A 16,546-nucleotide genomic window follows, 5' to 3' on the forward strand; every position below is an offset into this window, starting at 1 on the left:
ATGATTATACTTAATAGGTAATATTCCGCTTGAAAACTGAGTAACTATTTAAATTGAGAATTGACACTTTTATAATTACAACAATGGACTATTTCTTTCCCGTCAATATAAATTTCATTCCTACTTCTCTCTTCTATAGAATGGCAGTTTCATTTTATAAGACTTTGATTAAAAAATACCATTTTAAATCAACTTGAATTTAAAAAGAGGAGATATCAAGTTCATAATCTGTCACTTGTTTTTCTATGAATAAGCTACTTGCTTCCTTGTTACCTTATCCAAAAAGGAGATGTGTCCCTGGACGGACCAAAGACTAGTACTAGGCCTATGCTTTTGCCATATTTTTCTTTTTAGAAAAACACAATAGATTTGATAGTAAATTGAAGATAGTGCCATGATGTATTCTGAATGTAAAGAAATAAAAAATAACACATAGAGCTTTATGTGGGCCATGTACTAAATATTATCTAATAAATTGAATTGTAAGTTTTTGAATGGAAAGTAAAAAGTAACTATGAAGCTCAAAAAGTTTTATTTGCAGGTAAAGTAGATAACCACCAGATATAAATATAAATTATAAATATAAATATAAATATAAATATAAATATAAATATAAATACCATATATATTCTCTAACTCCTTCCACACCCACTTTTAATCAATTTTAAACTTTGTTCTCAATTATTCTGAAACTTTAAAAATATGCATAGATTCTAGAGTTGTCAGATGGTCCCAGGAAAATCTCAGAGATAGTCTATCATGATCCTGTCATTTTGCAAACGAGAAAACTGAAGCTCTGTAACAACGCAGCCAAAGTTAGAGGATTATTGCTAAACCCCTGAAAAAGATTGTAAGTCTATAGAAGCTATATAAATCTATAAGAACATATGGTGCCTTGCTTTCTGAGATTTTTCTAGCTTGTCCCCATTCCCTACTTTGATGTGGGTCTTCTCTTCCCTTCATTTTTCCCTACTCAGTGCCGTGTCTGCTCCTGTTTTCTTTGGTTGGTTTTTGAGTGTGAACTGCTGGAATGGAAGAGACTCATGGTGGCTCCAGTTTGAGAGTTCATGGCGTCAACTGCTCCAACCCCTCAGAACCTACCACAGAGCCCTCGGGCCCACTCATTCTATAAGTGAGTGACACTCTCCAGTTCTAGCTGTTATTCTCAAACCACCTGGCTGCATTTTCCAGTGAATAGCTGCTGGCTCTTTGATGATTCTCCTCTTCTCCCTTACAGACATAAATACAACACAAGTCGTGTGGTTGTTGGTGGTTTGTCCCTATTTGCTTATATACTGGGTTGGTAGGGACGCATTTTCACTTAATTTTGTTGTCTACATTTTCCGTGACTCACTGACTAGGTGGTCTGTTTAGATGTGCGAACTTGGGAAAATCCCAAAACTACTCTGCCACCACGATGACCACCACCACCACCATATCCCCGTAACTCTCCTGCTTTATATATTTTTTAAAAACTTCACTGATTTATAATTTAGAATTTACATACCATTAAGTTCACCTATATTAAGTTTACAATTTAATAGCTTTGGAATATTCATGAAGTTGTGCAACCATTGCCATAAAAATATAGAATATTGGGGCGCCTGGTGGCTCAGCTGGTTGAACGTCCAACTTTGGCTCAGGTCATGAGTTTGGTTCATGAGTTCGAGCCCCACACTGCACTGGCTGCTGTCAGTGTGGAGCCTGCTTTGGATCCTCTGTCCCCTCCTCTCTCTGCCCCTCCCCCACTTGGACGCACACACTCTCTCTGTTTCTCTGTTTCTCTCTGTCTCAAAAATAATAAACATAGAAAAGGAAAAAAATGTATTTTCATCATCCTATCAAAAAAAGGCCATATTCATTAGCAGTCACTCCCCACCCTTTTTTCCTTCAGCCCTAAGCAATTACCTCTACGCATCTGCCTGTTATGGATATTCCCTCCAAATGGTATCATATAATATATGCTCTTTTGTTAGTGGCAGTAGGTGGCAGGAAAACAAATATGACGTCATGTTTTAAGTTCTTTACTTTAAATGGCAAATAGCTGGGGCGCCTGGGTGGCTCGGTCGGTTAAGCGTCCGACTTCGGCTCAGGTCACGATCTCACGGTCCCTGAGTTCGAGCCCCGCATCGGGCTCTGTGCTGACCGCTCAGAGCCTGGAGCCTGTTTCAGATTCTGTGTCTCCCTCTCTCTCTGCCCCTCCCCTGTTCATGCTCTGTCTCTCTCTGTCTCAAAAATAAAAATAAACGTTAAAAAAAATTTAAAAAAATTAAAAAAAAAATAAATGGCAAATAGCAACAATTCCATGATAGACTTTTTATGGCAACGTGTTTGCATATGATTTGAAGTCTGTTACCTAGTGCAGGACAATAAAACACCATTTGAAAATATAGCACGATCAATACGAATGGTGACATAACTGTAACTATAAAATGTGCTATGTAAGTTTCACTATGTATCTGGACTATTCCAAGCACGTCACATATACGAATGTATTTAACATTCGCAGACATTTATGATGGAATTACTACCATTATCATCTACATTTTATTGATAAGGAAACAGAGGCAAAGTAAAATAAAGAAAGTCACCCAAATTAGTCAGTGGCAAAGCTGATCCCAAACATAGTTTGACTCAAGTCTCCTAGTTCTCAACCGCTCTTCTATAGTGCCTGAGTTTTAGGTGTTTAGTTAAATGCCATTCTCTTCTAAATTGGGGATAATGTTGAGCAGTTTAGGGTAACATATTCTGAGTAACTGATATTTTACTGGAAAATAATTTAAACCTAAGTGGACAAAATAATCATAATCTTTTAGTTCCATAAATATTCTTTCAAACTTTCCTATAGTGCCTTTTTCTTCTATCTTAACTACAACATAATTTGAAAGCCTTCCTTATCTGTAGCAGATGGGGCTTTAATTGTTTTCAATAAAGCAATGGCTACTTTGTCCTAAAACATATTTGATATACAACTGACCATATTTAAATACAATTGGTTACCACTGACCTCTTTATTTTGATGACATAGAAAGAACTATAGACCTAAAAGAAGTTGACCACTAAACATAAGATATTAAAATATTTCTCAGTAAGCTCAGCATTAGATTGAGTTGAACAAAATTAATTATAATCAAGTAAAATCTCATAGGACTTTACAAGAAAGGGGGAAAAATAGTGCAGACTTCATGAAACTGGCAAAGTTGGAATAATAACTCTCAGATTTCTTCTGTCCTGAATCAACCCATCTAATAACCATTCTGCCTCCCGTGGGAGGAAAGGAATCTCTCCTGTTTAATAAAAGCTTCTTTCTTTCTAAAATCTTAGAAAAGGGAATTGAAGATTTCTTTTGAAGTTACCAGGATCAAGAACTAACTAAAATAGAAATTTAGCAAATTACTAGGAAGGTGACTGGCAAAGAGTGGAGGAAGCACACTCTTCTAGAATAAGCAGATATCTTCTAAGATACATTTTCACAATAAATGTTCAGAACCTCATTCTCTGTTGTCCAGCACCCTGTTCCAAACATCCCCGAGCCCAAATCCCATCCCCTTCTTGATGCGCATGCCCAGAGCTCTGTGCTCCCTAGATCACCTGGGATCTTTGACACAGCCCTGCTCATAAAAAGAGCAGCCACTGTAACATCACCAAATACCGAATCACACTTTTGACCTGCCTCGGTGACATGATACTTTAACGTGAGAGCAATAATAAAATTAAACAGTACTCAAGTTTAGCTCTCAGTCCCAGGAGCTCGCCTAGAAGTGAATCAGTGTCGAATTTGTTGGCGGGGTGCACTACATGGCACTATTTTGGAAATCAGATGGAATAGTGCCTTCTCAGAAAGAACTTTTTGCCAGTTGTGAAATTGTGCAAGGAATTTATAATTATTTTTGACATTTTCTGGGTAGTTCCGTAAAGAAAATCTAAGTATAGTTATACTTCACATTTGGAAGTGTGATAAATGATAGTCAAGTTTTTCAAGTTGCTGTTCACTTGCTAGAGTAGCATTTTAAATATCCAAAGCCTTGCTCTCACAAGATCTGCCTGAATTACACCTGGTTGAATTCATTTCTCATGCATCCACTAAGTGACAGCTCTCTGACAAGTTTTTACTGGTTCACTTCAAATTAATTTGGATAAATATATGTAAATATTAGGCATGCACTTTAAATCGTGTTGAAAAATAAATGCAACAGGGAACACTTCTACATGATGGAAAGTGGATGGTCTGAAAGGAAGAAAGGAATCAAGAGCTTGGGCGGTTGCGGAATGGGGAAGCAATCCGCTCTTAACATGTCAGTTCGACAATTAGGAGATTAACTCTTTCAATTGATTTTTATGGATGCACCAAATATACAAACAGCAGGACATTTTATAAATGAGAAGATAAAATGGCTGGACGAGGAAAGTGGGTCCAAATAGAAACGAATTCCAGGGGCGCCTGGGTGGCGCAGTCGGTTAAGCGTCCGACTTCAGCCAGGTCACGATCTCGCGGTCCGTGAGTTCGAGCCCCGCGTCGGGCTCTGGGCTGATGGCTCAGAGCCTGGAGCCTGCTTCCGATTCTGTGTCTCCCTCTCTCTCTGCCCCTCCCCCGTTCATGCTCTGTCTCTCTCTGTCCCAAAAATAAATAAAAAACGTTGAAAAAAAAATTTAAGAAACGAATTCCAGAAACTCACCAGTCGTGCAGTTTTTAAATTCAATGTCATCAATGGCGGCTCCTCCTCCCAGATCCCTTGTTCTGATGCCTTGAAATATGACTTCAAAATTCCTTAACTTGCCTAGCAGGATGACTGCCTTTTGCCAATGATCACCGGAGTTCCGCTCACTTTCTTGCCACACTTTTGACAGTCCTTTCTCCGTCTGAAGGGAACAAGTTTGCATCAGAGAAAAAGAAGAAAAAAAGCCAATCGTTTAGAATGGAAGCATTTGATCAGTGAAAACTGGTGGAAAAACAGACACTGGAACTCTGACACTTTCCATAGTGTTTCCTAGCAGACGTACTGGTAACTCTGTTTGGGTGTTTTCAGAGACACCATTATTTAAAAGTATCCTACTCAGTCCATTCTGCCTCTTCCTTGTATGCACACAAGCTTCTCGATATCTGATGGGATCTGAACATTTTACAGAAGCCCTGGATTTTAGCTTGGGATGCTCACCTAAACGTCTATTCATATTCTGTAATTATTTAGATTGCATCGCCCTTCAAAGAGCTGAAATAACTTACATGCGCAAAGAGAAAAAAGAGATGAAAGGAAGAATGTGTGGGAGAAATCATTATCCCTGATGATATGACAAAGGAATTATGAAATGAGCCATGGTGGCAAAGTGATGATTTCTAAGATCCATAGGATTTCAAAAATACTATTATTTGTTATTTTGGCTTAAAAAATCTATTATAATATGATTGCTATGTGAGCATCAAGTACAACTATCTCTAGACCACATTTTTCACTTGCAAAGGAAAAATAAATTTTCTGAAAAAATTATGTAAGTATCTCCTCTGAATGTTTAAGGTTGGTTTCATTGTTCTTTGCTATTCTGGGCCTAGCTCCTCCTGAGAATTAGATGTTTTCATAAATCATGATGATGGACACATAGCAAAGAAAGAGAAATAAATAAACTATACATTTACTATATATAGCATTACACATATATACACAGACACACACATCCATCCATCCATCCATCCATTCATCCGTCCATATATGATTATGTTTATGGTTACCCCCAAATAATTACTATCTCAACAGAAAGATGTATTGAGGGGAATGGCAATCAGAAAATCAAGCAAGCTGTTCCAACAGATTCATAGCAAACAGCTATGAAATACATAATATACAGGTTTTTTTTTAATATAGGCTAAAGAAAAAGAGAAATATTTGCAAAAAGAAGATCCAAAGGACTTATATTTTCATAGGTTTGTGCTTTTAGGGCACTAATGTTGATAAATATGGCTGACACCTTGTTCTGCTGAGGGAGACACAATCAAGCAGTTCCTCCTCAGTTGAATTACAGAGAAAGTGGAACCACGTATCAGTTAATACAAAATTAACCTTGCAAAAACAACTAATGGTGTGTAGATAGATCTTTGAACATCTTTTCCCAAAAAGATGACAAATCTTTACACCCAGAGACTCATGTAACTTTTGCCTTGAAGGGGACGGGAAATTCACACCTAATTAATGGAATTTCATATCTTTTTTGATGACTAAAGAAGAGAAGTCTTTTTAAAAGTTAATCTTTGAATGTCAACGATGTGTTGGTGATGTGGAATCAAAGGAATGATTAGTTAAATTAAAGATTAAAGTAGAGGGGGACTGTCTGACACATAGCAACATAACAGCCATAGATATTGATAAAGTCTGTCTTAATTTACAAACTCAATTCACTTTGCTAATATTTCCTATTAATCAACTTCTGAAGTTTCCAGCGCTACTCATTAACTACGACAAGCCCCCAAAGGGTTTTCCACAAATACCATCACAGAAGATTGTGTGATCACTTTAATCAATAACATAAAAACCATTTCTTAAATCTTACAACTGACCTTCTGATAAAAAAGGATATTTGAATAATATATCCATTAGCATTTTATGTAGGAAGAAATGAAAATGAGGGTGAATTCTTTTGAAAACCAACCATGGATCAATCTAATGGCAGGTTACTGGAGAATATCATGCTAATATATTTACTATTATTTCACTTTAAATATAACATATCAAATCTTATCCACATAATTATCAAAATTATTCATCAAAATGTAAAATAGAGATTTACTTATTGACCTATATGTCCATTTATTCATTTATTCAGCAAACATTCGATGTTCACACATACTGTAATGTTAGATATCAGGAATAAAAAGGTGGAAAAATAAAGACAGTCTAACCTGTGGAGGTAAAGATCTATTAGGAGAGAGTCATAAAAATAACTTACTATAAAAGGGCAATATAAATATAAATTTTATTTATTTAATATATTTATTTTCTGATATATATCAATATATACCAGAATATTTTCTAAAAAATTTTTAACGTTCATTTATTTTTGAGAGACAGATCATGAGTGGGAGATGAGCAGAGAGACAGAAAAACACAAAATCCGAAGCAGGCTCCAGGCTCTGAGCTGTCAGCACAGAGCCCGACGTGGGGCTCAAACCCACGAACTGTGAGATCATGACCTGAGCCAAAATTGGACGCTTACCCGAATGAGCCACCCAGGTACCCCAGAGTACTTTTTTAAAAAAGAAGTTAAATATCAATTTAATTTTTGTTCCACACACATTGTTGCTTTATTTATTTAGTTAATATTCTTATTTTAATTGTTTCTAAATTAAGAAATGAAAAACCTCTGGCTTTCAACTCATGACTTTGCCACTGGCCAAAGATTTATCTCTTACATTCATTCATAAGGATGTTCAATTCAAGAACCCAAGGCAATAAACATTAAAAATGATTGGCCACGCTAATAATAGTAAAAACAGACATTAATACAACAATGATCAAATTATAGAAATCAAAGGAATACTCTCTTCTTCTTATTTAGCCTTTTACTCAACTTTGAACTGATATTCCATGTATTGCACATATTGACTCTTTATCTTACATATTGCATATTTATTATGGCAATGTATTTGACCACATATTTTATGTCAGCATTTCCCTTTTGTGCTATGAAAAGAAAAGTAGTAAGAAATACTAAAATGATAGAGTACCTTTGAGATATACATTAATAAGGTATACCATTTAGAATATTAGTTTCAGAGGTTTGAGGTGAATATATAAAATTTCCCTAAATATTAGCCATTTTTTCAAAACCCATGGATCAACAACTTTCTATCAGCTGACATCTTTTTCATATTTGGAATCTGTTTCTGGAGTTTCTGTATCAGTCTCTAATCTCTCAATTGCTCCATCAATGTCATACTTACTTAGTTACCATATTTTCTTTTTCTGTAAAGATTTGAACAGATCTGTTTTCCATATCCCTTCTCCTAATAATAACAATTCAAACCCTGAACATTACATATAGTTTATATAAACATAAGAAAGTTCTGAAAAGTAGAGAGAAGACAGACTACCTGGGAACCTCAGGACTCAAGGAATCATAAAATGGTGAGTTTCCTAAGTTTTTTTTTTTTTTTTTGTCTCATATATTGCCAAATGAGTATGTGAATCTGGCAACATGAAAATCCAACAGGCATAGACTACTCTCTCTAGGCAGAGGGCCAGGAAAAAGAAAATCGAGCAAGAAAGAAAACATTTTGATAATGACTGTTCTGTAACAGCCAGACATCATAGAAAATGTATACTCTATCCCCAAACCCAACAGCAAAGGCTAGGCAGAGAGCCTAGACTTCCACCCACATCAGGTCCCAGGGACCCCAAGACCCCTCTTCCCAAGACTTTTTCAAATGAAGGAAAACTAAAAATCTGTCACCAGTAGACATCCTTTAAATGAATGGCTAAAGGAATTTCTTTAAGCATAAAAGAAATGATAAAAGAATGAATCTTATACTATCAAGTAGGGACAAACACACACACACACACAAACACACACACACACACACACACACACACACAGCAAAAATGAGTAAATGCAATAAATTTTCTTATCCACAGGGTTTGGATGAATGCAGATGTTGCTTGTTCTGTATCTCAAGGCCAGAAAGATGAGTTAATTCTTGAAGGAAATGACATTGAACTTACATCAAGCTCAGTTTCTTTGATTCAGCAAGCAACAACAGTTAAAAACAAGGATATCAGAAAAATTTTGGACGGTATCTATGTTTCTAAAAAAGGAACAATTCCTCAGTTTGATGAGTAAGATCTAAGTTGTCCAGCTATAGAAACAGTAAGATGCCAGATGATTTTTCAGACTTATTTGTGATATTTTAATGATATAATAAAAGCTGTATTGATTTCAGGCTTTTTCTTAAACAGTACATAGATAGATAGATAGATAGATAGATAGATAGATAATTTTTGATGGTTGGGTAAAAATTAAAACACTGTCTAATATGGTTCTTAATGTATGTAAAGGAAAGAGTTAAGGTATAAACATTATGAATACAAGAGAGTAAACACATAAAGGGAGGTAAAATGTCTACACTTGAGTCTATTAAGTCTTAAAGTTACATTATAATAGGTCACATTTTCATCCTCAATTTTTTTCTTCTGTTTTTCTCATATATTCATTCTCCCAAAATGAATCGTAGAGTAATTTAATGAATAACCGAAATATTGAATTGTTTTACCCTGAGATATCATATATTTTTTGACTTGTTCAGGACTCTGCCACTTACTAAAATTTTAGTCTTTTTAATAAATAAGTTACCTACTTATTATAATGTTTATTTAGACATATGGCGACGTGTTTTACAATGGTGAGTGGAATACAGCAAATGACTGGCCTTCTTCCTTTTCATAAATTACCAGAGACAGCAACTCACATCACTATAGATGCGTGAGTTCATAGGCCACAGTTACTAGTCTCCGAGAGGCCAAATAAATATTAAAAGACGACGATAAGCTGAACAATATAATACCTAATGCAGAATTTTAAAAACAGATGGAATCAGAGTTTTAGTACTGGGTACTGTATGGAAGTGTTCAATCACTATATTGTACACTATATTGTATGCATGAAACTAGTATTACACTATATATGAACTATCAAGATTTTAAGTAAAGACTTTAAAATATATATTAAAAAAATAAAAATAAAAGGCTTCATGCATACACCTAAGAAGAGAACTGAAGACATGGCAATATAAAATAAAACTGGAAATAATAAAAGTAACTAGAAATATTGCATATGAAAAATATAATATGTACATAAAGAACAAATAGGTATAAAATAGCAAGATGGTTACAACTGAAGAATTAATAAATGAGTAGAAAGATTCAATTCTGAAACTCAGAGAAGCCAGCAACAAAATGAAGAGTAGGAATTGTTTTAAAAAATCTAAAGAGTATTTTAAAGATAAAAATAGAAAGGCCCCTATATATATAAAAGGAGTTCTATAAAGATTAAGAAATAAGAGGAGAAATGGAAACATATAAAAATAATACAGATAATACTTCAGAAGTGAGAGAAGACTGAAAGAGGTCATGAAATGCCAAACAAGATAGAAAAGGAAGACAAATGCACTTATGTGCTTATGATAAAATTTAAGGATATGAAAGAAGAAAATGCAAAAAGTTTCCAGAAAATAAAAGGTCAATAATTATATGGAAATCAGACTTCTTCATAGTAACCTTGGATACAGGAGGATAATAAACTAATAACTGCAGGAACTGAATGAAATGATCTTGAACCTTGAGTTTTATATCCAGCCAAACTGTCAAATATGAAAGCATAAAAAAATTACCATAAGATATACAAGAACTCAAATTGGTCATAAAAAAACACATTACAAATACTGGAGATGTTAAAACAAGAAAGGAAATCCAAGGGAATCTCGCAAAAGATATAGAAAGTAAGGGTTGTCTTAAAATACAAAAGTTGGGACCAAAGAATACAGAAAGTCATCACAAATACTCCAGAGCCAAAAATATAGAAATTACTAACATTTTCAGTTCTTGTGACAGTGGAAAGGAGCATAAGAGAAAGGAAAGGAAAGGACAGAGATAACATTGTCATGAGAGCATTATAAAGGGCTTATCTAGTTAAGAGGAAGAAATTAACGGGGGTAAATAAACACAAGTATGTGTTTTTAACTCAAAGGCCAAAACCATCCGAAAAACAAAAATCAAATGTAAAACTTAAAGAGAAATGAAATAATAGCAGTAAGACTTACCATAAGAACGATAATAGAAATATAAAAAGGTTAAAGACGAAAACTAAATCATAAAATAGCTCCAAAAGGTCAATAGGAAAAATGAAAGAGCAGAAAAAAAAATATCTAAGAGATATTTACAAACAATTTACATTAGAAGAAACTTCAAAGATCAAATGACATATAAGGAGATGCTCAGACTGTGGAAATCAGGTAATGGCAGGGTGAATTGGTAAAATATGATGAGTACACCTCACAGAGTGTTTTGCAGCAGTAGGAGATAATTAACTGGATGCATATACCCAAACAAAGATGGATCTTTAAGGTACAGATTGAAGGGGAAAGAGTAATAAACAGAATGAAAGTTAGGACATACTAAAAAAAAATAGGACACATATTATAAAATGCATTTAGCCAAGCGTATATATTAGACTGGTTGCCTGGAAAAGAAGTGAGACAAAAAATGAAGATAAAAAAATAACTAAAATAGATACAATACACAGTGAAAGGACAAACTCAAAACAATAGCGCACATAAATTAAAAGTTGGCTAACCTATGATTTTTTTTTAAAGGTCTATTTATCATGGAGAGACAGAGAGACACAGAGAGTGAGCAGGGGAGGGGCAGAGAGAGGGGGAGACACAGAATCCGAAGCAGGCTGCAGGCTCCAGGCTCCGAGCTGTCAGCACAGAGTCCGACGCGGGGCCTGAACTCACAAACTGAGATAATGACCTGAGCCGAAGCCGGTTGCCCAACCAACTGAGCCACCCAGGCGCCCCTATGAGTTTATTTTTATATAACTATATTGTCCTTGGGTAATGTGCTGATTCTAAGTAGTTGTACTGATTTCTCAATATACAGTATTAGCATTTTGTAATCAGACAATCATATCTTCTTTTTACATAGGTTTTATTTGATCCTTGATAATATTTATTCTTCTGTCTTTAAAATTTTTTTTAATGTTTATTCATTTTTGAAAGAGAGAGACAGAGTGTGAGTTGGGGAGGGGCAGAGAGAAAGAGAGGGAGACACAGAATCCAAAGCAGGCTCTAGGCTCTGATCTGTCAGCACAGAGCCTGATGCAGGGCTGGAAGTCATGAACTATGACCTGAGCCAAAGTTGGATGCTTAACTGACTGAGCCACCCAGGCATCCCAGTTCTTTTGTCTTTTTATGTTATTCTTACACTGCCTTGAACTTCCAGAACACTGTCAAATAATGGGCATGATAGTGGTTGTTTCAAGCCACTTTAAAAGAAATAAAAATTATCACAAACAAAAGCTTAATCTGTAAGTATTTTAGAAGTATAACCTGTGAAAATTTTGAGGAAATTACACCTTGAATACACATTCATGACTTAATCACTCCCCTGGTTCCCTGAAGAAGAGGCATAACCGTGAGGATAGACAATCAGTGGTGTCAGGGAAAAAGTGACCTGCCAGTGGAAGTTGGATGTATCTTCCCCATACCCAGGAGGACATTGGACAGACCTTGTGGGAGTTTTTATGGACCATTACTCACATTGAAATTTCCAAAATGGGTTGTCTCTCTATATGAGCTGGTATGGGTCTAGTGAGTACAAGGAAAACTCATTCATCATTGGAGAGGACTCATTAGCTTAGCTGGATATTAAAGTGAGCAATCAAAATAACATCAGGGTGACCTCACCACTATTAGAATGGCTACTATTAAATAAAAGAATAAGAAATAAATAAAATAACCAGTGTTGGTAAGGATGTGGAAAAACAAAGCCTTGTGAACTGTTGTTGATAATGTGAAAATGGTGCAGTCACCATGAATTACAGTAAGGCAATTCCTCAAAGACTAAAAATATAACTACAGTATCATCCAGCAATTTCTCTTCTAGGTATATACTGAAAGGTATAGATCTTGGAATCAAGGTCTTGAAGAGAAATATTTGTATATCCATGTGCATAGCAGCGTTATTCACAATAACCAAGATATGGAAGAAACCCAAGTGCCTATTAACAGATGAATGAATAAATAAAATGTAGTAACACATATAATGAAATATGATTTGCCCTACAAAGGAAGGGCATCTTACACATCCTATAACATGGATAAACCTTGAAGACATTATACTAAGTGAAATATGCCAATCACAAAAGGACAAATACTGTATGATTCCACTTATATGAGACATCTAAAGAAGTCAAATCCAAAGAGACAGAAAGTAAAACAGTGGCTACCAAGGGCTGGGGGAGGATGAAAAGGGGGTTCTTTTTAACAGGCAGAGAGTTTCAGTTTTTCAACATGAATTCTTAGATGGATGATGGCGATGGTTGCACAATAATGTGAATGTACTAAGTACCACTGAATTGTACACTTGAAAACTGTTAAGATAAATTTTGTGTTTTATGTATTTTACCACAATTTTAAAAATAAATTTAAAAAATCATATCAAAGGCCCTATTGAGGTATATTTAAGAGCAGAGGGAGGGCACCTGGGTGGCTCAGTCATTTGAGCATCTGACACTTGATTTCAGCTCAGGTCACGATTCCAAGGTTGTGGATTGAGTCCCGCATCAGGCTCTGTGCTGAGTATGGAGCCTGGTTGGGATTCTCAATCTCCCTCTCCCCCCTGCCCCCCACTCTCTCTCTCTCTCTGTCTCTCTCTCTAAAATAAAATTCAATTAAAAAGCAGAAGGAGAAGTGTTCTTACAAAGAAACTATCGATGATAAAGGAATAAATTTTTTAGGAAGACATAACAATTCTTAACATGTGAGTCCGTAACAGTAGAGCATCCCAATTACACAAGGCAAAAACTGATAGAACTGCAAGGAGAAATAGATGAATCCACTCTCATAGCCAGAGACCAACACCTCTCTCAGAAATGGACAGACCCAACAGGCAGAAAATCAGTAGAGACATAGATGAACTCAACAGCAGAATCAATCAGCTGGACACACATGATATCTATAGACTACTTCATCCAAAAACAGCAGAACACAGATTTCTCTCAAGCTTACATGGAACAGTCGCCAAAACAGATCACGTTGTGGGCTATAAAACAAAACTATCAAATTGAAAAATGATGACGAAAAGAAATCATACAGTATGTTTTCATACAACAATGGCATTAAACTAGAAATCAGTAACAGAGAGATAGTAAAACATCCTTAAACACATGGAGATTAAACAACACAGTTTTGAGTGACACGTAAGTCAAAGAAGAAATGTCAAGAGAAATTTAAAAGTATTTTGAACTAAATGAAATGAAAACATCAATATGTGTACAATGCAGTGAAAGCAGTGTTTAGATGGAAATTTGTAGCATTAAATGCATGTGTTAGAAAAGAAGAGAGATCTAAAACTAATAACCTAACTTTTTATTTACCAATATAGATGTCTTTTTCTTTTTCTTGTCTGATTGCTGTGACTAGGTCTAGAAATTTCTATCTTGAAAACTAGAGCAAGAAGAGGAAATTAAATCCAAAAAACAGAGAAGAAAAAAAAAAACTTCAGCAGAATTCATTGAAATTGAAAATGGAAAATGAATAGAGAAAATCAGTGAAACCAAAAGCTTTGTTTTAAAAACAAAACCAAAAACTGATCAATCTTTAGCCATGGTAAGACAGAAAAGAGAGTGTACAAATACTAATACCAGAAATGAAAGAGGAGACATCACTGTAGAGGCTATGGCAATTAAAAAGATAATAAAGGAATGCTATGAGTAACTCTTTGCCCACTAATTTCACAACCTAGATAAAATGTACCTACTCTTTGAAAGACACAATTTGCCAAAACTTACACAGGAAGAAACAGATGATCTAAAAATGCCCGTAGCTATGAAAGAAATTGAATCAATAATTAATAACCTACCAAAACTGAAAGACTAACCCAAATGATTTCATTCGTGAAATCTACCAAATATTTGAGAAATAAATTATATGAATTATCTATATTTTCTTTCAAAAGAAGCAAAGGGAATAGTTTCTAATTCATCCTATGAGGACAGGGTTATCCTAATAGCAAAACAGACAAAGACATTATAAGAAAAGAAAACTATAGACCAATATCTCTTGTGAACATGAATGCAAAAATCCAGAACAAAATATTAGCAAACTGAATCTCACAAAAGTATAAAAAGAATTTTATACCATAACCAAGTATAATTTATCCCAGGTATGCAAAGCTGGTTCAACATTTGAAAATAAATTAATATAATCCATCACATAAATAGACAAAAAATAAAAATCACATTATTATATCAAAAATGCAGCAACCATTTATGTTAAAAATCTCAGTAAACTAGGAATATAGGGGAACTTCAACTTGATAAAGAATACCTACAAAAAAATCTACAGGAAATATACTTAATGGTGAGAAACTCAGTTTTCCCACTTAAGATCCTGTATCTTAGGCAAGAATGTTGTCTCTTACCATTCCTTTTAACATTGTACTCTAAGTCTGTGTCAGTTCAATAAGGCAATAAAAGGCAATAAAAGATAATACAGATTGGGAAGGAAGTTATTAAACTGTTTTTGTTCATAGATGACATGATTGTCTATGTGAAAAACTTGAACCAATCAAAAAAACAAGCAAAAACAACAAAAAACTTCCTGGAAAAAAAACATGATTAAAGCATAGTTATAGGATATCAGGTTAACATACAAAAGTCTATTGCTTTCTTATATACCAACAACAAAGTGGGATTTGAATTAAAAACACAATGCCATCTACATTAGCACTGCACCCCACTCCCCCCAAACACGTCTAACAAAATACATACAAGATCTATATGAGGAAAACTACAAAATTCTGATGAATGAAGTCAAAGGACTAAATAAACTGAGATATATTCCATGTTCATGGATAAGAAGACTCAATATTGGCAACATGTCATTTCTTCCAACTTGACCTATAAATTCAATGCAACCCCAATCAAAATCTCAGCAAGTTATTTTGTGGATACTAACAAACCTATTTATAAAGTTCATAAAAAGACTTAGAACAGCTAACACAATATTAAAGAAGAACAAACTTGGAAGATTGATGCTATCTGACTTAAAGACTTACTATAAAGTTATAGTAATCAAGACAAAATGGTATTGATGAAAGAATAGACAAACAGATAAATAGGACAGAACAGACTCCTAAAGTAGATTTCCACAGAGTGAGCTGATCTTTGACAAAGAAACACAATCGAGCAAAAAGTCTCTTCAACAAATGGTGCTGGAACAAATTGGACATCTATATAAAACAAATGGACCAAGACACAGACCTTACACCCATCACCAAAATTAATTCCAAATGGATAATAGACCTATATGTAAAATGTAAAACTAAAAATCTCCTCAAAGATAACATAGGAAAAATCCTAGATGAGTTTAGAGTATGGTGATACCTTCTTAGATACAACACCAAAGACAAGATCCGTGAGAGTAGTTAGTTGATAAGCAGGACTTCATTAAAACTCAAAACACCTGCTCTGTAAAAGAGAATTAGAAGACAAGCCCGCATTGGGAGAATATTATTTGCAGGAGATACTTCTGATAAAGGATTGTTATCCAAATTATACAAAGAACTCTTAAATTCAACAATAAAGAACTCAATTAAAAAATAGCAAAGACCTTGATAGTTCACCAAAGAAGATAGTCAGATGGCAAATAAGTATATGAAGGGGTGTTCCACATGATATGTCATCAGAGAAATGTAAATTAACACAACGGTGAGATACTACTACGCATCTATTAGAATGGCCAAAATCCACAACACGACAACACCAAATGATGGTAAGGATG

General features: G+C 34.7%; 1 protein-coding gene across 3 annotated transcripts in view; it reads right to left on the reverse strand.

Annotated features, from left to right (window-relative positions):
- The window catches only part of MALRD1 (MAM and LDL receptor class A domain containing 1), an 824,069-nt gene that overhangs the window by 271,400 nt on the left and 536,123 nt on the right, over nucleotides 1-16,546 (reverse strand). For all 3 annotated transcript variants that reach the window (XM_058681758.1, XM_058681759.1, XM_058681757.1), the window contains one exon: nucleotides 4,677-4,860. In XM_058681758.1, the coding sequence (XP_058537741.1) occupies nucleotides 4,677-4,860 (184 nt within the window). The remainder of the gene's footprint in view (nucleotides 1-4,676; nucleotides 4,861-16,546) is intronic.

Source organism: Neofelis nebulosa, chromosome 8, assembly GCF_028018385.1.
Source record: "Neofelis nebulosa isolate mNeoNeb1 chromosome 8, mNeoNeb1.pri, whole genome shotgun sequence".
In the NCBI taxonomy this organism is placed as follows: Eukaryota; Metazoa; Chordata; class Mammalia; order Carnivora; family Felidae; genus Neofelis; species Neofelis nebulosa.